We start from the raw sequence: 23,038 nt of genomic DNA on the forward strand, positions 1-23,038 counted from the left end.
GCCCGGTGGGGAAGGGGGGCTGCGGCCTGGAGCCGGCTGGGCCCGGCCCGCCTCCCGGGTGAGGTACCACCGAGGCCAGCGCGGCGGAGCCGGCCTCCGCCGGGGCGGCAGCGGGCCCCGCGGGCCGGGAGCGGGTGAGCGGTCTCTCAGCGGTGAGCGTGTCCGGGCCGCGGCCGCGGGGGGCGGCTCGTGGGTGGTGTCTCGGGGGCCGCCGGTGCCCGCGCGTGTCGGCGACCGCGGCCGCGGGGAGTCTCGCCCATCCTCTCCTCGCCTGGGGCCGGCGCGGCCGCTGTCAGGGCCGCCGTGGTCGCGGCGAAGCGGGTGGGCGAGAAGGCGAGGTGCGAGGAGCTGGCAAAGCTGTCCCTCCTGTCTGGTCAGCGGAGGGCGCGGGCGGCTTCACCTCGGGTACGAAAATAGCGTCTGGTGCTTTTTAACAGGATTTTGCATTTCCAGTAGAGACCTACAGAGCGTACCGCGGCGGGTGGGAAGCTTGCTTTGCAGAATAACGAGGTGCTTCCCCCCCCTAAGTAGGAGTTTGCCTTGAACCCGATTCCCCGATTCCGTATCCCTAAAACTACTCCTCAGATATTTTCTCAGTTTCAGCGGCAGTGGCCGGGGGTTGGCGCAAAGCAAGAAAAGGTGGCAGCGACCTCCCTGCTGTGAGATCACGGTAGAAGCTGAGATCACTGGAAATTTCCTGGCCTCTGGCACCGAGTGCTGTGGGCAGCCTGGAGGCTGGTCGTACCGGTGACTCACTGTACAGCAAGGAGAACAAGCTGTGATTTATGTGCAGTTTTAATTTCCTTTCATGCTAACAGTATACACAACCTTTTCTCAGAGAAGTCTGTACACAGCTGTGATGCCTACAGCAGCGGGGAAGTCAGTTCGCTGCTCTGCCCTTGGAAAAAAAAAAAGAAAATAACATTGGTTTTCTAACAAGGTCACGTTAAGGTTTGAATTGTTCTAGAGGGAGGTCCTGTGAGGAGCTTGCTTTCTGATTAAGGAGCAGAGTTCGCAGCTCAATAACTCTTCATTCTTACGTGTTTCTCTTAGGGAAATCTAGGTATCCCACCTCTTGAAATTTTGCAGACAATGCTTCTGCCTATGCATACACCTGCCCTTCATTCTCAACTCAAGACTGAGCTGTCTTCAGTTTCCATGTCTTTCTGGCTTGGTTAAAGCCCTGTGAACCTACGGGGTAAGCAAGGGAAGGAAACTATGCTGTGAGGAAGTTTTCGTATGGAGCAGTGTCCATAGCTGGTACCCAGGGGAGAATGAGTACTCCAAATGGATTTCCACAGCACTCAGGGGCATGTGTTACTCAGAGCACAGAGGGTGGAGCAGTACAGGACCTGCACGCTAAAAAAGCTGGTAAAGCAGCAAAGAAGGAGGCTGGTAGCAATGGGGTGCTTACCTTTGAAGATCCTCCAAGTGCAGGCACCTCTTTAAATGAAACCTTAAAGCTTCTACCAGATGAATTCAAAGCTAATATGAAAATTAAATCGGTCACTCCAAGGCCTCCTCGGAAACCCCGGCTGGAGCGTGCTGCATCTCTGGATGAGAAAAGCTGGAGGAGGTGGAGGCGGTTTAGAACGAGTCAGGAAAGTCTGACTGATCCCAATGAGACAAGTTCCTCAAACGGTTCTCTGCAGGAAGCATCCCTCAGCCCTCCCGTCAGGGGTAGGGCAAGCCCCTGCCATCAGTGCTGCCAGCAGAATTCCTTGAACAGCTCACCAGATGCCTCGGAAGCCAGTCCCGTGGGGAAGAGCAGAGGAAGCACCTCCGACCTGGGGAAACGAGCCTCCGAGATCTCCGGTGCCTTTGGTGGGCTTCTGCGGGGGAAAGCGTTTGTAGGCGGCAAACCCCGGCTGTCCCAAATAATACCGGCTCGACCTCTGCCACCCATGGAGCTCAATGTGGCCTCTCATACACTGAGGACAGCTAATAGGATTGACTCAGATTATATGGATTATCGACATTATTCTCAGCACAAGTTTGGGAGGGTAAGCAGCAGCTTGAGCGATACCAGGCTACATGGCAACGGGATGGTCTATGATAGTTGCTCCACAGACTCCATGAAATCTACGTTCAGCCTGCTCACTCCCATTCGCTCCAAGGATGTTCGAAGCAGGTATGTCCCCCAGCTTCTCGTGGCAAAGTTTGGGGTGTGTTAGCAGGGAGCCAGCTGCCCTGCGGAATCCTGCTGGGCAGAGGCAGGGAACTTCAGACCGATCACTAAAGCACAAAAATTGTTCTGTGTTCTGTGTTGTTTAACCTGCTGTGGAGACTGGAAACAGTTTGAAGATGAAGAGATTAGTATAAATACTCTATATTTGTTCCTTTCAGCTGGGCATTGCTTTTCATAAATGTAAGTTTGATTTGCTGTCAGCTTGCTTGTAATATTTAAGTACTCTGTTTTGAAAATGGAGAAACAGTAGCTGTGCATGCTAACAGTTGGGAAAAACTTTCTTTTAAAAGAAATCTAAAAGTACATTGGGCTTGAACTGGAATGTTAAATGGCAAGAAAAAACCCCAAGTATTTTAGCTTGAACCTATCATGTAGTACATGCAGTACTATCACAATCCTGTAAGGTCCTGAGGGTTCTATGCACATGTTGAGCTTGTTTGGCTTCTGGCAGGATCAAATCATGTACTGTGAACTGCTTCAGTGTCCCACAGGAGCTCCTCTGCCCCAGCTTTTCCGGGAATCTCTTGAGGAAGAGTGTGATTCCACTCAGATCTCAGCACTTTCTCCTAACGTGGCCCTGACCTCTTGCTCTGGTTGCTCATTTGTCTTCATTCTTAGTTAAGTTTAGATTATTGATTGGAGGAAGCTGAAGTGGGTATATTAATTTGCTTGCTAGCGTACCGAATCCTCTTCTTGGGTTGGCTGCAGACCCTCTATTTGTGAAGACCTGCCAGCACAGGTCTTCTCTATTTGTGAAGACCTGCCAGCAGAAACACCAGAACGGGTGTTATTGATAATACTGCAGGTCAGGAAACATGTTAAAAGGTAAAGGATACCAAGTACTTAGCTAAAGTTTGTATGTTATAGATACACAACAGTCTGCAAGACCTCAAGGGATAAATCTGATCATTGATCCAAAGAGTGGGAGTCAGTGGAACAGGGGAAAATAATTCTGAGATAAATTAAGGTGTTAATAGCTGTTAGAAAAGCCCTAAAGATAGATGTTACTTGTTTGCCATGAGGGGTTTTCTTTCACTTCCCTCTGCAAAGCTGTTGGGAGTCAGGTTAGCAGCTGGGTAGACCAGTGGGTTGCACAGTATTCCCTGACATCATGCTGTCATCATTATTTGCAGAGCTTAAGCAAGATTAAAAATGCTTATTCAACTTGCAGTCCTTTTGCCAATACCCTTTGCTTCTGTAAGCAGCGTGTTCTTTGGAGAGGCAGGCGGTGTGGGGCAGGTCTATCCTTTTTGAATGTGATATTCCTTTAGACCTTGGACTCAATAAATCGTTCACTTGAAAGCTGATTTGACAAGCTAAATTGAAGGAAGAATGTGAGTTTGAATCCTTGATTAGGAGCGACTTGGTGCCAGAACATTGAGAATGGTGGAGCTATTTTCTGTTTTAAGTAAACTGAGCTGCTTCGAAATACTCAAATATCAAACCAATCTCTTCATTTTGTGTCTGCAGTAAGTACTAGGGGGATTGAAGACTTTGGATGGCTTAAGTCTGCTCATCATAGAACCTGTGCAGCATCAGTCTCACCATCATACTCGTGTCCTGGCTTTGAAAAGGCAGGTTTAGACAATAGTTTTGTTTTCTTGCATATGATCCATGAACTCTCTATAAGGGCTGGAACTTTATAAGGAACTTTAGGCAAGCAGAACAATGTATAAATACTAAATGCCATTTTCTTGAGCTAAAGGTATGTTCTTGATTTACTCAAGATTCAAGTGTTACAAATCGGTCTCTTCTCCCAGTTAACAAGTGATAGGACAAGAGGAAATGGTCTCAAGTTGCGCCAGGGGAGGTTTAGACTGGATATTAGGAAATTTTTCTTCACTGAGAGGGTTATCAAGCATTGGAACAGGCTGCCCAGGGAAGTAGTTGAGTCGCCATCCCTGGAGGTATTTAAAGGATGTTTGGATGAGGTGCTTAGGGACATGGTGTAGTGGTGGGCTTGGCAGTGTTAGGTTTACGGTTGGACTCGATGATCTTAAAGGTCTTTTCCAACCTATACGATTCTGTGATTCTGTGGTTCTGTGAAATCATTATTCCAACTGTCGTGCCATTTCCTTTGATGCTCTTTTATGGGTCCTCTGTTCACAGAAGCTATTTGGAAGGCAGCCTTCTGGCGAATGGTGCCTTACTGGGAGCAGAAGAACTTAGCAAATATTTCCCTGATCGGAATATTGGAATTTTTGTGGCCACCTGGAACATGCAGGGTCAGAAGGTATGGGCACATAAGTCTCCACATAAGTCTCTCTTTTGGCAGTGGTAAAGTTACCCCACCTTTACTGCAAGGATTGGTGCAATGTTTTTTTTCTGTTCGTGACTATGTTCCTCACCAACCTGAGTTCATCATCTCTATCAAATTACAAGGCCCTCTCATGCATGTCATCTTAGTGAGAGAGTCATTGTAACGGGGTTCCTGAGATACGAGGTGTGAAAACAGTGGGCTTGCTAGTGCCACTCTGGCTTTTTGTGGCAGCTCCTTTATGCTCCGTTGCAACGAGGGTCATATGAAGATGACTGACAATTTAGTGCTTATGATGAGAACATCTCTGATAAAGAACACAGCCTCCTGCCTACACTTTTACATAGCCTAGGAATTCAAGATTGATTCTACCAGCCGTCTGAGAAGCTACGCTTGGAAGAACACAAGCAACTCCTGGGGTGTTCAGTAAAAAGCCTATGAGCTTGGTAAAATGTAAGCATCACAGGAAATTAGAAACATCACATTACAGGCCCACATGGCTGAACTGTGGAATCTTGGTTACTGCTGGAGCGGCAGCAGTTGAAGTCTGCCTTTGGGAAGGAGAATTTTTAGTATTATCACTTAACCTATTTTTTGAAGCCTGAATTGTTTGCATACGCTGTGGAACTTGTAGCTTAGCCTGGACTTTTCTTGTACTTTTCTAGTAAATCTTTGCATAACTAATATTGCTATTTTATCTTTTTTCTTTTTCTTTTTTTTAATAATAGGAACTTCCAGTGAATCTGGATGACTTCTTATTACCAACAGATCCTGACTATGCCCAGGATATGTATGTCATTGGGGTTCAAGAAGGCTGTCCAGACAGGTAGCAAAAACAATGTAATGAACCATCCTCTTTTATTGTTAACTAATTACTTTGTTTTTAATTAGTCTGGAAATAGTCTCCCTCATATTCTTAATATTTCCAATAAATGACCCATTTAATAAGACTCTGAGTTCCATTGCATGAGCACTAGGGGAAATGGGTTTTAGAGGAAAATGCCACAAAAATCTGTAAATACAGAATTTGGTCCTGTTGTCAGGGCAGCTAATAGCAAAACTCCCGTCTGATTTCTGTGGGCATCGTACCATAGATCTGAGCTGGCTGTGAGCTAGCTCACGGGCTGGCTGTTAGCGTTAGCAGCCACGTGCTCGTTAGTAGTACATTGCTGCAAATTTCTAGTCTGTCTGAGGTTGACCAACCCTAGAAGAGCAGGTTGAAGCCTCCTGTCAGACTCTGCTTTTTTAGGGTATATTCCCAGTGGGACTCTCTTTTCCTCAGATTTGCAAGCTGCTCGTGCAGTGGTGTCATGATTTAGCTTCAGCCAGCAACTAAGCCCCACACAGCCGCTTGCTCACCCTCCCCCCTGGTGGGAGAGGGGAGAGAATCGGAAGAGCAAAAGTAAGAAAACTCGTGGGTTGAGATAAGAACAGTTTAATGATTAATAATAATAATAATAATAATTGTAATGACAAGGAAAATAACAAGAGAGTGAGAGAAGAACAAAACCCAGGAAAAAAACCAAGTGATAAAACTGCTCGCCACCCGCTGACCGATGTCCAGCCTGTCCCTGAGCAGCGATCGCTACCCCCTGGCCAACTCCCCCCAGTTTCTATACTGCGCATGACACCATATGGTATGGAATAGCCCTTGGGCCAGTCTGGGTCAGCTGTCCTGGCTGTGCCCCCTCCCAGCTCCTTGTGCGCCCGGCAGAGCAGGGGAAGCTGCAAAGTCCGTGACCAGTGTAAGCACTGCTCAGCAACAACTAAAACATCAGCGTGTTATCAACATTATTCTCATCCTAAATCCAAACCCCAGCACTGTACCAGCTACTAGGAAGAAAATGAACTCTATCCCAGCTGAAATCAGGACAAGTGGCAGTAATACTCTCTCACCAATGTGGAAAGTGTGCTGCATGGCATGTGTGAAGTTACACATCAAACTGACCAGCCTTCACTGCAGCATTGCTGTGGCAGTGGAGGTTTTGCTTACGCTTACTTGACGTTTTTTATCAGAGGGATTGCTCTGTTTTCACAGTGCTGGTTTCCTTTCCTGGTTATTGTCTCTTGTACTGTCCTCGTGATCCAGCTGTTGTTCTTTCCTGCAGAAGAGAGTGGGAGATCCGCCTGCAAGAGACGCTAGGCCCCCACTACGTCATGCTCTACTCTGCTGCTCATGGGGTGCTGTACATGTCGGTCTTCATTCGGAGGGACCTGATCTGGTTCTGCTCAGGTGTGTGGTCCAGTAAGAGCTGGAGAGTGGGGAGGTGAAAGGACTGCTGCCATCAGGTGTCTTGTCCTTTTCTGCAGGGCTGTCCGTCACCTAACTTTCCTGCTCATTGTCTGAGTCTTTTCAGTAACAGAAGCTTCTTTTTCTCCTTGCAGAAGTAGAGTATGCCACGGTGACAACTCGAATCGTATCTCAGATCAAAACCAAGGGAGCTCTGGGAATCTGCTTCACATTTTTTGGGACCTCCTTTCTCTTCATCACCTCCCACTTCACATGTGAGACATTTACAATCTTGTTGGAAGTGTCCTGATTGAGGGAGGAGGGGGGTTGCTTCACAAAGGTAAAAAAGCTGCAGGGGTATAGAGGAGCAGGAGAGACTGAAGTCAAAGCTCAGGATTGCTGAGCGGAGAACAATAAGGGAGGAGGATTTTTTGGTATCAGACTTACAAAAGAACTGTGTTTAGAAAAAGAGAAATGCACTCTGCACAATCTTATCCCTTTTTCCACACTTTCTGTCATTATTTTTCAGTCTGTGTGCTCCCTGGGTCAGTGTTACATTTTACATGTGGAAAATGTCTGATGTCCTTTGGAAGCTCCTGTTATAACCAAAAATGGTAATTGAATGAAAATGATGCATTGCTGGCAGTAATGGGATTTCTGTCTTTCAGCCGGGGACAGTAAGGTGAATGAGAGGAAACTGGACTACAATAAAACCATTCAAGCCCTTACACTTCCCAAGAACGTTCCGGACACAAACCCGTATAGATCCAGTTCTAGTAAGTGTGAAACCATGCTTGTGTGGGAGCCCAAATGGACAGAGTTTGTGCATTGTCTTTCAGTCTACACTAAGGAAGGGAAAATGAGAGTGCTAATTTGAGATGGTATAAAAACAAACCACAGGTCTTTTGTCTGAGCATGGTTATTATTCACATGATTTTTTTTTTAGGTGGGGCATAATTTGGGGGGGAATTCAAGAGAAAAAGTTGAAATGAGGGGGGAGAGAGAAAATTCAAAAGGAATTGTCATGTGATGTATTTTTTCTCAGAACAGCAATAAGATTATTTTGGTGTAATTTTTATCAATATTATGGATCTGTTTCACTTTCCAAGTGTTTTCTAGAACAAATAGAAATTACTTTATTTCAAAACATAAGAGAAAGAACATTATTTCAATTTGCATTTACACAGGTCAGCGTATTGTTTGCCAAATTCTATTATTGTTTCTTAATACTGTGCTGTTAACGTGACATCTAGATAGATAGCTAAGCCCTTTTTCTGGAAAGACAAATTTACTCTTTATCTGCAGTGTAGCATTAGGGTTTTTGTTCATGCTATTTCTAGGTCCTATAGATAGTTTAGTCTCTTTTCAGCTTTTTCTGTGATTTTTAAAATTTCTGTTCTATTTTCTACTGGGGTTTTTTTATTACCACATTCTGTGATGGTCACAGGGAGAAAACATGCTCAAGTATTATATCTCCTGGTAGTAAAAAGAATAATTTATGCCTGTTCCTTGAACATATCTAGCAGCACTCTCAGTAAGCTATACATCATACAGCTCTCACTTCAAAAGAATTAAGTGAGTTTCATTTTAATGTGCACGTAGCTACATCATAGACTTTAATTCTCCTCAAAAGTCAAAAGGAGATTCAGGGAAGAAAAGTTTGGGATTTCTTTCTGCTTTCAGAACTTTTCAGGATGTTTACCTTTATACTGACACTTCTGGCTTGAATTTGCAGGTGATGTCACCACTCGGTTTGATGAAGTATTTTGGTTTGGTGACTTCAACTTCCGACTAAATAAGGATCGTGAGACTGTGGATTCCATCTTGAACCAGAACCTGGAAACAGACGTGTCCAAGCTACTGGCATATGACCAGCTTACTAGTGAAATGAGTAGGGGTGAGGGATGGCTGTTTTTCTCCCTAGCCACCAGGAACAGAGATATCTACGCATAGAAATAGTTACAGCCAAATCCCTATTTCCTAGAGACCTTTCCTGCTTTCTCGTGTTAAGTTCCCTAAAAAAGGAAGTCAGCAGTTGTCAAATACAGTGGCAGTCTGTACAAGGAACTTTTTGCTATAGCGTTTTGCTGTATATAGTGTAATCTCCCAAGCCATTTACTGCTCTGTTTTGTCTGACTCCTCTATAAACTGGACATCATTCTGTCACAGTGTCTAGGGCATTTAGATTTTAATAACTAGCATTTGCAAAGCATCATGAGCTTTCAGTGGAAGGGGAATTGCATGCACCGAGTGTTCTTTGTTTAAATAGCCACTGACTAAATAGCCACTGGCTATTTTTTATCTTCACTATGTAAGAACTTGAGCTTGCTCCCTTTCTGGAGCCCAAGCCCAGGCTTTTCTAGTCATGTATGTACATGGCTGTTGTTTCTAGCCAGCATTAGTTAAGTAGTGTTGAATAAAAGCAGAAAGTGCACAGGGTTCTTAGGAAAGAGGAATTTGTTGTTCATGCTGTTCTCCCTTTCCTTTACAGGGTCTATTTTCAAAGGATTCCAAGAAGCTGACATTCATTTCCGTCCTTCCTACAAGTTTGACATAGGAAAGGACAGCTATGACACCACTTCCAAACAAAGGACTCCTTCCTACACGGTAAGAGATGATTTCAGAGTAGCATGCTTGGAAGGGCTGCTCAGCCTCACATCTGCCTCCAAAGGGGATTCTCGCCTGCGAGACAAAGCTGCCTTCCACAACTGCATGAGATACAGTTTTGCTGAGATTTGTTCCTTAAGGGCATGTGGACCTGGCTTGGAAGAAAGGATTGTTGAATCTGTGAGCACAGGGGGAGTTTGGCACAGGCTGGTAATCTTATTTTCCCTGCCTTACATCCTGTTCCAGTGCATTCTCCCCTGCACTCAGAGCTGGGCGCAGAACCGCTGTTGGGATCAGGCACACATTCTTCATGCATGTATCCCTGTCCAGGACACTTAATTTCACTAAGTGGAGTGTGATAAATGAATGGATTTGTCTCTTGTGAACCAGTGCTTCTTTCCAGGGTGGATGTGCAAAGGGAGTTACCATCAGTCTCCCCTCTCTCTCTGCCTCCCAGGATCGAGTTGTATACCGCAGTCGGTACAGAGATGACATCCATGCTGTCAAGTACTCATCTTGTCCTGTGATCAAAACTTCAGACCATCGGCCTGTATTTGCCTTGTTTCGTGTGAAAGTGAGGCCTGGCAGAGACAAGTTAGTACCTCCTTGTACCTCCCGTATGACTGCACATGGCTTCAGTGATCCTGAGGATATGCTCCTGTTCAGAGTTTGTCCTCTCAGGAGAGTCCCTGAAGTAGAGTTAATCCCATGTAGCGCTCTGCAGCCTGTTTGTTTTTTACCCAATATATGCTCTCAGTGGTCAGAGCAGTAAGAGCACTTAAACCTCGCACTGAAATCCCTGCTGCCAGGTCCCTTAATCCTCCTGAGGGAGATAAACCAGGTCCATTGCAATCGACTATAAATCTCTGTTTCATCTGAGATGCAGCTCTCTGTTTCTCCTGTCAGCATGGACAGCTTTCCTCTTCTGTTCCTCTTTCCCTCTTTGGGATCAATGCAGTTTTCTCTCCCCAGTGGTGGCTGCATTTCAACATAGCTGTGTGTTAGTGGAGTATTTTGAGATCCTCCAAGTTTCTTAATGTCCCACTGTGGGCTGCCATGCTAGTAGAACTCCTTAGAAAATTTGGTTAAGCGACTGAAATTTAGTTAGTCTTTTTTCTGTGAGTAGCATGCTCAGGGATTTCAAGACCCAGGTATCTAGGAAAATGGTAATTTCTTAAAGCACTTGATCAGCAGTGCAATTAGAATTGGGATTTCTTTATTACTGTTTATGGGCATTAAATACCCATTAAATAGAAGTACTGCAGAGTCTGTGAAGCTGGGCTGCTAGGGTTTCCTTCTGGCCTCTCTAGTACAGACCAAGGTAAGAACTGTTGCGCGTGAACCATACCAGCGAATACACCAAGCTAACAGTAAGCTGTTTAGCTTTTCAAATGCATGTTTTTTTGGTTTAGGGACATAAAGAATGTCCTCCATGTCCGTCCCTTATGAATGCAGGCTTGTTCATGCTTAAATTGAAAGTACATTTGCCTTTTACAACCGATATTTTCTTCATTTAAATGTATTGCGAAAAACCTTAACTTGTTGCTGTGGAAGAAGAACTTTTTTTTACCCATTTTCTCCCACAGCAGTAGCTGAATGCCTTAAGAAAGTAAAAATTAGGTTTCTGGCCTTTGTTGTATGAACCAGTTGGGAAATGTTGGGCAAACAAGAAGAATGTATTTGTGCCCTGATCTAATTGCTTGTGTTTATATTGTAGCATTCCGCTTGCTGCAGGGCAGTTCGACAGAGAACTCTATTTAATCGGAATAAAGAGGCGGATTACAAGGGAACTTCAGAAACGGCAAGAACAAAAGGACCAAAAATCCAGCAGCGTATGTAGCATTTCCTGAGCTGAGAACTCTGCAACACTTGTGTTAGAGGTGCCTGGAAAGAGGATTTCAGGCCATGGCAAACTCTGCAGGGAATTGTCTGCTTAAGCACCTCTGGCAGTTGCTGTGGCTTGTGAAGAATGTCTTAAACCTCATCCTGGATTCATTTGCATGAGCTAATCCATGTAGCTCAAGTGCTTTTGCTGAAGAAAATGGAGTCAGTTAGTCCTAAAGACATCCATCCCAACAGATGTAATTGATTTATTTTTAACAGTACTATCTTTGGCAGCAACCGGATGCAGTCTCTTGGTTCCAAGATGACTCCACACAGGGGGCACAGCTTCTGGAATTGGCGTGACTGGGGGCAGGGGACCTAAGAAAAGCCTGCAGAAAGGTGAAAATTTTTGTCTGTTTGATTTGATCCGGTTAGCTTACATACAGTGTGGGGTTGTTTTTTTTCTCTCCTTACCTGTAGCCAAGTGTACGGTATTCTGTAAAATGGGTAACAGGGACCAGTTAGGGGACTTGGGGCAGTTTTGTCTAAGAATGGTGCTCCTGTGTTGGGCTTTTTTGGTCCTCTACAGCAAGATCCGCGTGAATGTACCACTGTACATTCGAAGTGTAGAAACATTGCCTTTCAATAATTATTCTATAGGCCTTCTGTTACTTAGGGGGTAAATATCAATCTCTCACACCATATATTTGGCTGTTAAGACTGCTTGAAACAAACAATCCCTTCCTTAACTCACTTGCCCTTCCTAGGGCTGATAAAAACACTACCTGCCTTCAGCAGCAGGACACTTGAGTTGAAAATAATGGCCTAAGTACAGCTACTGTGTAACGCTTCACCAAAGTGATTAAGATGTCAAGTGAGAACTAGGGAAGTACATGGAGAAACTGCAGCGAGTCAGATCAGCGCAGTTCCATTACCTCTGATTACAGTTAATTCCTTTTGTTTTTATTTTTCCAATTCGGTGAACTGTGAATAACTTGCTGTTTTTGAAGTAGTGTTGTCTTAAGGCTAAACATACTACATGGACCAGTATGGCACTGGTAAAATGTTAAGTACAGCTAATACTTAAAAACTCTTCATGGGCACAGACGGGCTGGATCATTAATCACCTTAGTACGTAAAACACCGTGCAAACAACTTGGAGGAAGTGCTGCTAACTATGCAACCTGTCCAAGACAGAGCTTCTGTTCTGCGGTACAAACATTTACGGCACTGACCTGTCTGTAGCCATCAGGTATTTGGATTTCCTTTCTTTTTAAAGGAATAAAAATAAATGAATGAAATACCTTCAGTGAGAATCAGCTCTTATTGCAGGTTGTCAGAACTAGAGTTCTTTGACTGTGTGATGCATGCTAACCGTTCGGGTGACCTGAGCCATTTGTCCAGCTGGGAAAGCAGGACAGATTTCTTTGGGATCATTTGCATTGAACAAACAAAGCACATTTCACCTGCTGGTTCAAGAAACCCAGCCATTAGCTGATGAATTTCAGAACTCTTACTACTTGCTCCAGTCATTGAGAGGTCTCTTTATTTTCTTACAAACATACACAACAACTGAATAGGAATTCCATACTGTGGGTTCCACAAGAAGCAATGCAACGTGTTTTCTTCTGGTTGCATGAGGACAGGTATGGGTAATAGCTGCCTTGCAGTGTTCTGCTCCCAGCTTGATTGCTCCTTACAATACACATCTAGCCTACAATACACTCTGAAGTGCTGCAATGCAGCTGTCTATGTTCTTAAGCCTGTATGTTAGGGGATTATGTAAATCAAATGTTTTATTCCTCTGTTTTAGGTCTCCATTTCTTCAGTAGGTCAAATGCATGGCACTTAGCTTCATGTCTTTCTGTAACATGGTCTCAGTCATTTTCAAGATCATAAGCTTTCTAAATGTTGTTGTTTTGTTGATCTTGACTCCTAGCTGAGCAACATCTCTGCTGTGAGACTGACACTTCTGTCTTCTTGCAAGGCCTTAAGTTCATCTGAGTGACAATGAAGAAAGTAGGTACAAGTTTAAGATGCAGCAGCAGCAACTCCTTTAATAACTTTGTTTGTATACTAGCTCTGGAGTAAAAGAACTTTTATTCTTTAGCATAGTTCAATTGGAAGTGAAAAACCTGAAGAATAGAATCGCTTTCATTCTAAAGTGTCCATGTAGCAGTATGCATAGTGTCTCTGTAGACGAACTCCATAGAAATTTAGTTATGCCATAGGTCTACCTTCCTCTGAGCTCTAGCAAAATTATGAAGTTATTTCCAGACATGTGACTTCTAGTAGTACTACACTTGGTAAATTACACTGATGAAATGGATCCATGATGCTTGTAACAAAACGTGGACTGCAGGAAACTTGTTACCTAACTTCACATGGATAACAACTACTATTTTCCTAATTCAGTTTGACCAAGTCTTTTGTTCACCTTGGTAACAGCTATAAATATTCTTTGAATTCAGATATGCAAGCCAAGCTCTTTAACATGCCACCACATTCCTCAAGAAGGGCACACACCAGCGCCTCCAGTATGACAGCCCCACTTCTAGTGATGAATATTTTGGCTTGCTATGTTCTCCCCAGTGCCAAGAGAAGGCTGTATACACCCATCTTTTCTTGTAACCTACTCAGAGGGTCAAAGTACTCATCCAGAGCCAGGGCGGGCCTTCAAGCCCAACATAACGAGCTCTTCACAGTCCAGTGTTCTGAAGCAGCTTTGTTCAGCTGTAGCATAGCTCCATGTTTGCACAGTATGCCTGGAAAGATGGGGGTGGAAGGGTTTGCAGCAATATTATAATCTCAAAAACATATTAAAAAAGAAGCAAGTCTGTCAGACGTGCAGGATGCACTGCTTTATCGAAAGAGCCGGTACATCCGAGGGAGTCGCCCATCCTTACTGGAAAGCGCTGCCTGGATGTGTTCGTAAGTGGGCAAATCTGTTAAGTCACCCAGTGCAGCCACAGCTGGTTTTTTATGAAGCATCTTGGTGACCACTCTCTTGATATCAGTAGATTTCACCTGACCTGCAGAAAAAAAAAAAGCCAGAGTTGTGACAACTACATTCTAAATAGCACGAAGCAGCTTTATTATGATGCTGAGTCAGACCCCGTGCTCAGAAAACCAATCGCTCTAGACCTTCTCTACCATGCTTGTTTCTTCCTTCCTTCTGACAAAAATAAGCATTGTGCTAGCTTGCAAGCAATTGAGAAGATCAGTTTGAAATACATATCTGTAGTATTTATGCCCCCAGGCCTTCTAAGGCAATTCATCTGTGCTACAAGAACATGTTGTAAGTTGCCCTGCCCCGACCGCGCCTACAATTCAGTCAAGGCAAGGAAAAGCATTGTCTACTCACTGATCAGGGCACAGAGCTCATGAGGTAGCTTCCTTGTGTTTGTTGCCAACACTTGCCTTCCCACATCTTCAAAGATAACTGGCCGAGACTCAAGGTTCATCATGAGCATGGACTTCAGCTGCGTCTTTGCTCGCTCAAGTTCTACCTGTAAATGAGCAGCAAATACAAATAGATGTTCAGAAAAAGTCTGGCCACTGCTCTCTACTACAAGATACCATCTAAGAGTTCTGCAAACACCTTCCTCTCTGTGAATGTGTTGCTAAAGTTACTATACTCTTTTACAGAAATACGTAACATACGTATCTACAAAAATTCATTCTAGCAAGGCTGGTGCAATGCATCATTTCAGCTCAAAGACATGTACATAGTCTGCAAGTTAGGCTGCTGACCTCTCCTACTGCTCCTGCCATTAGAATGAATTCTCTTGTGATGATTTCCACCATCTCTCGAACCTAGAAAAAACAGATAATTGAAAGAAGATTAGAACAATGCTTATTCTGTTAATATTACTGTCTGATAATGAGTGATGCAATTACTTTTTAAGGACACCTGTCTTTGAATACAGGACTATATACCTGTTTTGGATCTGCACTGGCATGTATACACAGGAGGCCTGTATCCTCATAACTGTGGTGGTAAGAGGTTGCATTATACATCCAGTGATGCCTGTGGGGATACAAATGGTATTTAAAAACTTAAAACCCAGAATTTAAATGTAAAAATTAAACAAACATGGACAGTGAGTCCCCTTCTAGTGCATTTTCAGGATACTCAGCAGTGCCAATGAGAATTGTCAGTCCCTGCCTCCGACAATTTCTGCATGTGCCATCTACTTCCTCCTCTCCACTTGCGTCCTTGAGACCAAACCCAGAACAATACAGAGCAGTATTACTGGTACCTACTGCCAATTCTGTTAATATCCCCTGATTAAAGGATGGATTGGGCCAGTGGAGGAAGACAGGATTCCTGGTCACTGCTGCCCTTTACTTTCACCCTCTCAACATGCCCGCTGACAAATCAGTCCCACATGTTTCAAGCAGAATAAGCTTATGTAAAACCTGGGGGTGTTGGCTTTCAAAAGATGAAGCCTTCTATGTGAACCTGCTAGAGAAGACTGTTTCTGCTATCCCTTAAACAGAAAGGCAAACAAACCTGTTGAGCACATTGAGATACAGTCGGGTGAACATGCCCTTGCCGGGCCCTCCAGCTGAAAAAGAGCCACCACCTCCCATCATCATGTTTAATACCGCAAAGGGAATGAAATCATCCTCCTGAATTGCAACAAGAAATTCAGTCAGTTAATAGCAGAGGTCTCAAGGGTCTGGGATGAGTAAAGAGGGAGAAAAAGAGTCAGAAAGAAACATGGCACAAGAAGAGTGTAAAGGTCAGTGCCTTCATCAAACTGTCAGTGAAAAAGCTGCTTGTCTGTACATGCAGCAACAGCAGCCAGAGTGCCAACGTTTACATAATGAGATAGTATTCTGGGATTCTTCAAGTACAAGGCACCCAAACCAAAGGATTTTAGGTTAATACTTACTAAAAATGAGCAGCTTTCTAACCCAATCATGATGTGGGTAAGCTCTGGGATGGGAGTAGGGCCCAGACTCACATCTGACATATCTTTTTCAACCTGTGGGAAGGGTAGACAAATTATTAGGACCAATTTTCACCTCTGTTGTATCCAGCTTGATACATTCCCAGTAATTAACCTGTCACCCAAATAATGGCTGTCATGGCCATTTAGGCTCATGTTCATGAACAGTATGTAATTTAGAAAAGCAAAGCCTATAGAGAAATCAGTTCGAGTCCAAATCTGCACCTCCAACAGACAGGAAGAGGCACGATGCCACCTCTGCCTTCCTTTTACCTTGACAATGCCTCCTGTGTACTGAGCCACAGATCTGTCCACATCCTTGGTCTGCCCACTGCCCCACACCGGCTCCACTCCAAGCAGATATTTCTTCGCACACTCCACTAGCTGCTCGTGCTCAATTCCCACCCCGGCAAGCACCATCCTGTCTGGCGTATAGTAGTTGCGCAGGTACGAATGCAGGACTTCTCGATCGATTTTGTCAGTATTTTCCACTGGGCAGAACCTGTTCAGTCCAACTGTATTGTCTCTGTAGGCTGCCTAAAAGGAAACGGATACATTAAAGTAACAAATATTACTTCACCCTCCTCAGTCTAAACCTTCTCTTTCTGTTTTAGAATTATGCCCACCTGTTTGAGACATGTAAGAGAGGAAAGGCTGAGCATTATTTCGCTAATGTCAGCGTAACTCAACATGTTGTCACCCATGTCAACTAAGAGAAGTTATAGATAGTTTTAGTTTAGGTTAAAATTTTCATGTGTGTAGAATGTAGGATTTCAAAGCGGAGGGACAGCAAAATTCTCCCTCTCACCACTGAAATTTAATTGAATAACAGAAAAAAACCTCTGTTTTCAGAATAGTCTAAAATAAACCCTGAAGCTGAGGAAAAACTGAGGAAGAGAATGCAGCATATCTCAGACGGGACTGCACGCAAGGTAGACTTCCCAGTGTTTTACCGCATGGATCATTTCTGTGAGGAGAGGCTCTGGATCAGGTCTCATATTCAAGTCTTCAAGCTCAAATCGTATAGCCGTTCGAGTCATCTCAATTTCTTCATCTGTAATAAGAGAAAAAGCAAGAGGTAACAACCACCACACAAAATACCCAATTGCTACATGATAACTTCTTGATGAGCACGATCTAATGAAGAATTCTGAAACCTAATAGCAAGTCATGCATTGGGAGTCTTTTTTTGAGACAGACTTATGTTCCCAGACCTGATAACCTGGGCTGTAGCGCTACATCAGCCAGCAAGTTGACCACTGTGTCCAGGCCTTTGGCGTCAGCAGAAACAGCGTACATTATGGTGTCCCTGCAACACAAGCAGACACAGGGCTTCTGTACTGAGAAATCACATCTACGATCATTCAGCCAACACGCATCAGGAAATCACAGAGAAAGCTGCTTGACCACTATCTGCTTTGACCACTATGAAATGCTTTCAAAAGGAAACAGAACTGGCTTTTATAACCCTTTCAGGTTCACTTTTGTAGCTTCTTAGCAGTTGACACAAATGGGTTTCTGCTGCTTAGAAGCAAAAAGTGGCTTTTACTGTCACACATCAGAAAACTACTGTCAGTGTTACAACCACTCTGGTAACAGAGCACAGAGAAAGAGCATCATACCTCGATGCCTGGCAGTCACAAATGCCCCCATGCTTTTCTAAGGTGAGGAGAATTTCATCTTTGCTGCCAAACTGAGCTGTGGACTAAGACAAAAGATACCAGTGTTATTAATTAGTAAAGCCATAACCGTTTATAACCCTCCGGTGTAACCCAGAACAAGCATAATCTCCTACATCCTTCAAATCAAATGGTTTGCTAAATATTTACTAAACTTGGAGGTGAAAGCACAACATACTTTCAAAATAGAATTCCGGTCACAATAATTAACTAGGAATACCACCACCGTCTATTTAGAGAGATCAAACCCACAGTGCTGCTGCGAGGAGCGGGCCCTGCCCTCGGCCGCTCCCTCGCGCTTCCCCGGTCGGTCGCTGCTGCGCAGATTTACGGCACAGACTCCAGGACCCCGCTACGACAAGTACGGTACTCACGGAGAAGGCCAGCTTTTCCAAGAAGTGAGAGATGCCACTGAGGTACTTCGCTTCGTGTCTTGATCCCGAATTGATGAGAACTAGCGTTAAGAAGAGAAGTCAGCGTGACTTTTACACACCCCCCCCCCGGTCCTTACACACAGGCCAGGCACCCAGCTCCCGGCGGAGGCGAAGCGTCGCCGCCGCGTCCCTGGCCAGGCCAGCTCAGGCCGGGGCAGCAGGACGGCCCGGTGCCCCCCCAGCCCCCCCTTGCCGGCCGCGGGTACTCACGGCCCACGGTGCAGAACTGCCCGAACTTCTTCTGGGAGGCGACGCGCAGCCCGTTCTCCAGCACCGTCACCCGCGTCTCGAACCGCTCCCGGCCCTCGGCCGCCGCGAAGACCGCCTTGGGCACGCCGGGCAGCGGGCAGGTCAGCGACACGCTGGGGTAGGCGCCGCCGCCGCTGTAGCTCCGGCCGGCCGCCAGCCCGCACCTGCGGGACAGCGGGAGCCGCCGTCAGGGAGGCTGGGCGCCCCGGCAGCACCTCCCCCGCGGCCGGGCCCGGCCGCTGCATTCCTCCCGCCCCGCTCCCCCCCCCCCCCCGCGGGTGACGGAGGGAGCGCTCACCGCCGGGCCGGGCCCCAGGCGCCCCGCCGCAGCCACGCCATGGCGGCCGCCATCTTGCCGTCACCCGGCAGCCTCGGTGCCGCCCGGCGCGGGATCTCGTGTGTGCGGGGGCAGGCGGCACTGCGCAGCCGCGCTGACCCCGCGGAATTGGTGGGCGGGGAAAGGGGCGGGGCTGAGCTCCCCGGAGAGGCGGGACTCGGGTGAGGCCGCGATTGGGTGAGGTTGTGGTGGCCGCTCGCTAATTGGTCTGTTCTGAGGGGAGGTGGGGCGCGCCCTGAGGCGAGGCTCCGCCCCGTGGTCCGTGGCTGCCCGGGCCGCGCAGAGGGCCGAGGCGGGGCGGCCATGGCGGCGGGGGGGCTGCCGGCGGCGGGCCCGGCCGAGCCCAACCCCTTCTCCTTTCACGAGTTCGTCCGCAGCAAGGCCCGGAGCGGCGAGGAGATGGGCGGCGCCCGCCAGGTAGGGGCCGGGCGGAGGCGCGGCTGGGCCCCGCCGCGCTGAGGTGGCCGTGCCCACCTCAGCCCCTCTGCTCTGCTCTCCCCTCCGCAGGCAGCGCGGCTCGGCCCCAGCTTCGCCCCCCTCTTATTCCCGGATCTGGTGTCGCCCGGAGAGGCGGAGGACGAGGAGGAGGAGGAGGAGGAATGGAGCGAGAGCTACCAGCCCTTGGCCGTGGAGCAGGCCCATCTCGCCGCCGCGGGCCCCGCCTCGCCCTCCGCCGGCTCCTTCTTCGAGAGCGCGGGGCTGGCAGGCAGCGAGGACCCGAGCGCGGCCTCCCTCGGAGCCCCCCTGGGGCCGGGTTTTCACTCCCTGCGGCAGCCCAGCTACGAGGAGGTAAGCACCTCGGCTGTCCTCCCGGCACCCTTCTCGGGGCGGACACAAACGCTGCCTGCGGGCTCCGTCTTCTGTCAAGCGAGCTCTGGGCTCGTGTGTCAGGGTGTTACAGAAACCTGGTGTCAGCTCCCAGTGTTATTAAAGCGTGCTGTCAGCAAGGGCTGCGCGATACGTGGCAGCTTGTTGTTAGAGATGCTTGTGGAAGAGAAGTAGGTCTGAAAAACTGCTCTACAGCATGAGTCGGATTTGGTACCTTGTCTGCCCTACTGCTTTTGGCATGACCCAGGTGACTTCCTCATGCTCTTTCCCTTGAGGTCATATTGATTTAGAATTAACAGCATTTGATTAGTCACATCTGCACTGGTTTGCTTGGTGCCACATTTCTGTGCCCCACAGGCTTAGTGAAGTTAAATGGTTTTGAGAGGGGAAAACTAGGTGCGAAAGTAAGCTTGAATGTAATACAAAGCACAAGACTTTCCGGCGCTAGAGTTAAAGCTGAATATTTCTTCTGGTACTGGTCTTGGAGTGTTAGTAGCGTTGTGAAACTACACCCTCATTTCTAATGAGAATTTTTATTTTTTTAGCTAAAAGAAGAGAATGCCAGTTTGAGAAGCAAGATCAATAAGCTTCAGATTTTCTCTGAAACTCAAGCAGACAAGTGCGTAAGCCACAGTATGGGGGAAAGTAACCACATAAGCAAGGAGATGTCTTAGAAGAGGTGCTCACTGGAAACAGTCAACGTCTTTTAAAGAAGAAAAAAGTAGTTGAAATCTATGCTATTTATTAAAAAGCTTTAACAAACGTGGTTTTCTTATTGAAAAATGCTTGGAAAGTAAGTAGCAAGCTGACATCTGATGAGTGTGCTTGTGTGGCTTACGCTTCGTGCAGTTTAGGTGGTTAGTGAAAATGAGGGTAGGGCATGAGAGGATGCATTTCATAAAGCTCCAGATTAACAAAATGATGAATCTTAGTCTTTCTCCTTTGAAGCAAGAAAAGCATTTTTATTTTTGCTGGTGAGCAACTTGACACTGAGTTTGAATTTCCTGAGGTTAAACAACCCGGTGACTGATCTAGGGTGGCAATTTCTTAAGCTCCCGACTGAATCCTCTGTACTGCGCTGGTCCTCGCAGTGAGGCAGCTGGTACTTCCATGGTGATGGGATAACCATTTGTTTCAGAATTACCCTTATCTAGACTGATTGTGAACGGCCGTGTTTTCTGTATGGCCTTTCTGCATTCAGCTGTATAGTTCCCGTTAATGCTAGTGGATGTTGAACAAAGAAATCCCCTGAGCCACAGCCTAGAAGTGTAATTCTGTGGGAAGACCTCATTTTTCTCATAACATGAAAGAATGAGTTTCATGATCCTTCCCTAGAATTTTCTTCCTAAAGTATTTAATGTTACAAGTGCTTACTGTACATTGCCTCTTGTTTTTTAAGGATGAGGAAGCTAGAAAAAAAGCTTGAGGAAAACAAAATTAAAGAAGAAAAAGAAGCGCAGGATTTGGAAGCAATGGTACAGCACGTGGAACAAAATCTCCAGCTGATGACTGTAAGTGTTGGTGTTTGCCGTAGTGGCAGAAGCTTGTTCACAGTTGGAACTGTGTAGTTCCACTCCTTTTCCTTCCCACCCCAGGAGAGTGAGGGAAGCTGAAGCGATTGCTTTGCCCATGTGAGCACTGAACAGCTCTGACAGAGGTTCAGATTCTTCCCTTATAACAAGACTGTGTCCCAGTCTAGAACTCCTTTCATTACCTAGAATAAGGGAGGTCTTTGCAGAAATACCATTTCCAGATTCATTGACGCCTTCAATTGCTTCTTTGCAGCCTTCTGAAAACACCTCCTGTATTTTCTGTTTTTCCTGCTTGCTTATTTATACCGAATACCTTTTCCTCTTGTGCAAGATAAATAATTTAATGTCCAGAAGTGATGGATGGTACTTGAAGATACCTGAAAGGAAAAATGGGGAGGGGGCAGCTGATCAGACATGACTGGGTGCGCTATCCCCATCTCATAAAGCATTCAGAACAAGAGGTGGTATAACACAAACCATATCGCTTCAAGTTACGTGCTGGAATCATGCATTCCTACGTAGCTCAAACTGCCTGCTATGTCTTAAGCACTGCTATGATATAAATAATCTTTATTCTATTTCAGAAACGGGCTGTTAAAGCAGAAAACAATGCTACAAAACTGAAACAGGAAAATGCGTTACTTCAGGTACGAAGCAGTATTCTTAAGGCCTTGCTGAATGTACTGGGGCTGAAAGCGTACACCTTGAAATTGAGTCTATAAAAAGGATATTGAAAAATTTTGAGTACGCCTCACTTTTCCTAGCGAATGCCATAGAAGATGTTCTAGACTCGAACACCCCAGCTCTACGCAGACTGTTAACTCCATCTCTGGGACGTGTGGCACTTCACTTACAATTTTGCTGAAGTTTCGCGTGATGTTCAAACGCTGTTCGATATTTGGGACCTGTGAATGCCGTAACACAAGAGGGCAAATGGGTGTTTAGCCGCAGGAAGGTGCTTGATAGAGAAGGGAGAGAAGCTTGAGAGACATGACAGGTAGCTCAGCTGAGCCTGCGTAGTGGCAGACGATGGCATCGGTGTTGGGGAACGGCTTCCATCCCCACCGTCGCTCTAACGCTGGATTGGTTCAGGGAAACAAGCAGAGTTGAGGGCTGCTGGCTGGCAGGCTATCGTGAAAATGCTGCGTACGTTTTCAGTTTTAATAAAGGCTTCTGCGTTGTAGTTTTCTGTCAGAGAGTGCCTCCAGAGCTGGGAAGACATTCTCTCTAGGCAGTCTGGTTATGGGATCTGTTTGTTAGTTGTTGCTCCTAATAAATGGCTATATGAATGTATTCATTAGTTGCAAAGTATCTACTGGAGTTTTGTGGTTATTTTCATATAAAGTTTTTGTTTGTTTCCTCCCTAGGTTCAGCTGAAGAATTACAAGACGGAGAACGAAGCCTTGAGGTCGGGCCAGTCGGCGAGTCTGGCCGTGGTGAAACAAAACGCGGACGTTGCCTTACAGAACCTTCTCACAGTCATAACAAACTCCCGGTCTTCAATAAAGTGAGTCGTTTTAAGCTGACTCTCCCCGATGCTTGTCTAAATACTGAGGTCACAACTAAATGTCCCCAGTGGGTTTTTTTAGGATTGAAACTCAGGTTCTTGTATTCTGTATGCCTGATCCATGTTCTTACTTACCTCCCTTGTCTTTTCTTCCAAGTTTAGGTAATAAAAATAACTAGAATGTGAAAGTCTTATTTTTTTTACCACCAAAACGCTGCCCGGCTACTTCCTCCTCAGTCTAACGCTGTCTCTCTCCCACGTTCCAGGCAGCTGGTCTCCGGAGCGGAATCGCTGCAGCTCGTCGCTGATCTCCTTAAATCAATAGACAGGATTTCTGAAGTGTCAGAAGACGGACGGTAAAACCACAAAACGGACTCAAATGGAGAACTTTGCTTTTGTGCAGAAATC

At 46.1% G+C, this 23,038-nt stretch overlaps 3 protein-coding genes across 5 annotated transcripts; 2 read left to right on the forward strand and 1 right to left on the reverse strand.

Moving 5' to 3' along the window:
* The first annotated feature begins 46 nt into the window (after window positions 1–46).
* Window positions 47–13,663, forward strand: INPP5E (inositol polyphosphate-5-phosphatase E). Of its 3 annotated transcripts, none has more exons than XM_075519792.1 (11): window positions 47–152; window positions 1,064–2,131; window positions 4,298–4,421; window positions 5,174–5,271; window positions 6,554–6,678; window positions 6,831–6,950; window positions 7,344–7,451; window positions 8,411–8,572; window positions 9,167–9,282; window positions 9,686–9,876; window positions 11,000–13,663. In XM_075519792.1, the coding sequence occupies exons 2-11, from the start codon at window positions 1,275–1,277 to the stop codon at window positions 11,130–11,132; spliced, it is 2,034 nt and encodes a 677-aa protein (XP_075375907.1). In that variant the 5' UTR covers window positions 47–152; window positions 1,064–1,274; the 3' UTR covers window positions 11,133–13,663. The 3 variants fall into 3 exon arrangements, with proteins under 3 accessions (XP_075375907.1, XP_075375906.1, XP_075375908.1); XM_075519791.1 differs by having other exon boundaries at window positions 47–134; XM_075519793.1 differs by having other exon boundaries at window positions 47–134; window positions 9,740–9,876.
* PMPCA (peptidase, mitochondrial processing subunit alpha) lies at window positions 13,661–19,135 on the reverse strand. The gene is made up of 13 exons (XM_075519794.1): window positions 18,725–19,135; window positions 18,388–18,590; window positions 18,118–18,197; window positions 17,687–17,769; window positions 17,279–17,373; window positions 17,018–17,118; window positions 16,338–16,601; window positions 16,008–16,100; window positions 15,623–15,741; window positions 15,046–15,136; window positions 14,860–14,922; window positions 14,471–14,615; window positions 13,661–14,138 (listed from the first exon to the last, which is right to left on the reverse strand). The coding sequence occupies exons 1-13, from the start codon at window positions 19,066–19,068 to the stop codon at window positions 13,969–13,971; spliced, it is 1,851 nt and encodes a 616-aa protein (XP_075375909.1). The 5' UTR covers window positions 19,069–19,135; the 3' UTR covers window positions 13,661–13,968.
* On the forward strand, window positions 19,045–23,037 carry ENTR1 (endosome associated trafficking regulator 1). Its single transcript, XM_075519796.1, has 7 exons — window positions 19,045–19,180; window positions 19,271–19,552; window positions 20,137–20,210; window positions 20,991–21,102; window positions 21,708–21,770; window positions 22,491–22,630; window positions 22,897–23,037. The coding sequence occupies exons 1-7, from the start codon at window positions 19,067–19,069 to the stop codon at window positions 22,988–22,990; spliced, it is 879 nt and encodes a 292-aa protein (XP_075375911.1). The 5' UTR covers window positions 19,045–19,066; the 3' UTR covers window positions 22,991–23,037.
* The last annotated feature ends 1 nt before the right edge of the window (window position 23,038 follows it).

Source organism: Mycteria americana, chromosome 17 (assembly GCF_035582795.1).
Source record: "Mycteria americana isolate JAX WOST 10 ecotype Jacksonville Zoo and Gardens chromosome 17, USCA_MyAme_1.0, whole genome shotgun sequence".
NCBI classification, from domain to species: domain Eukaryota; kingdom Metazoa; phylum Chordata; class Aves; order Ciconiiformes; family Ciconiidae; genus Mycteria; species Mycteria americana.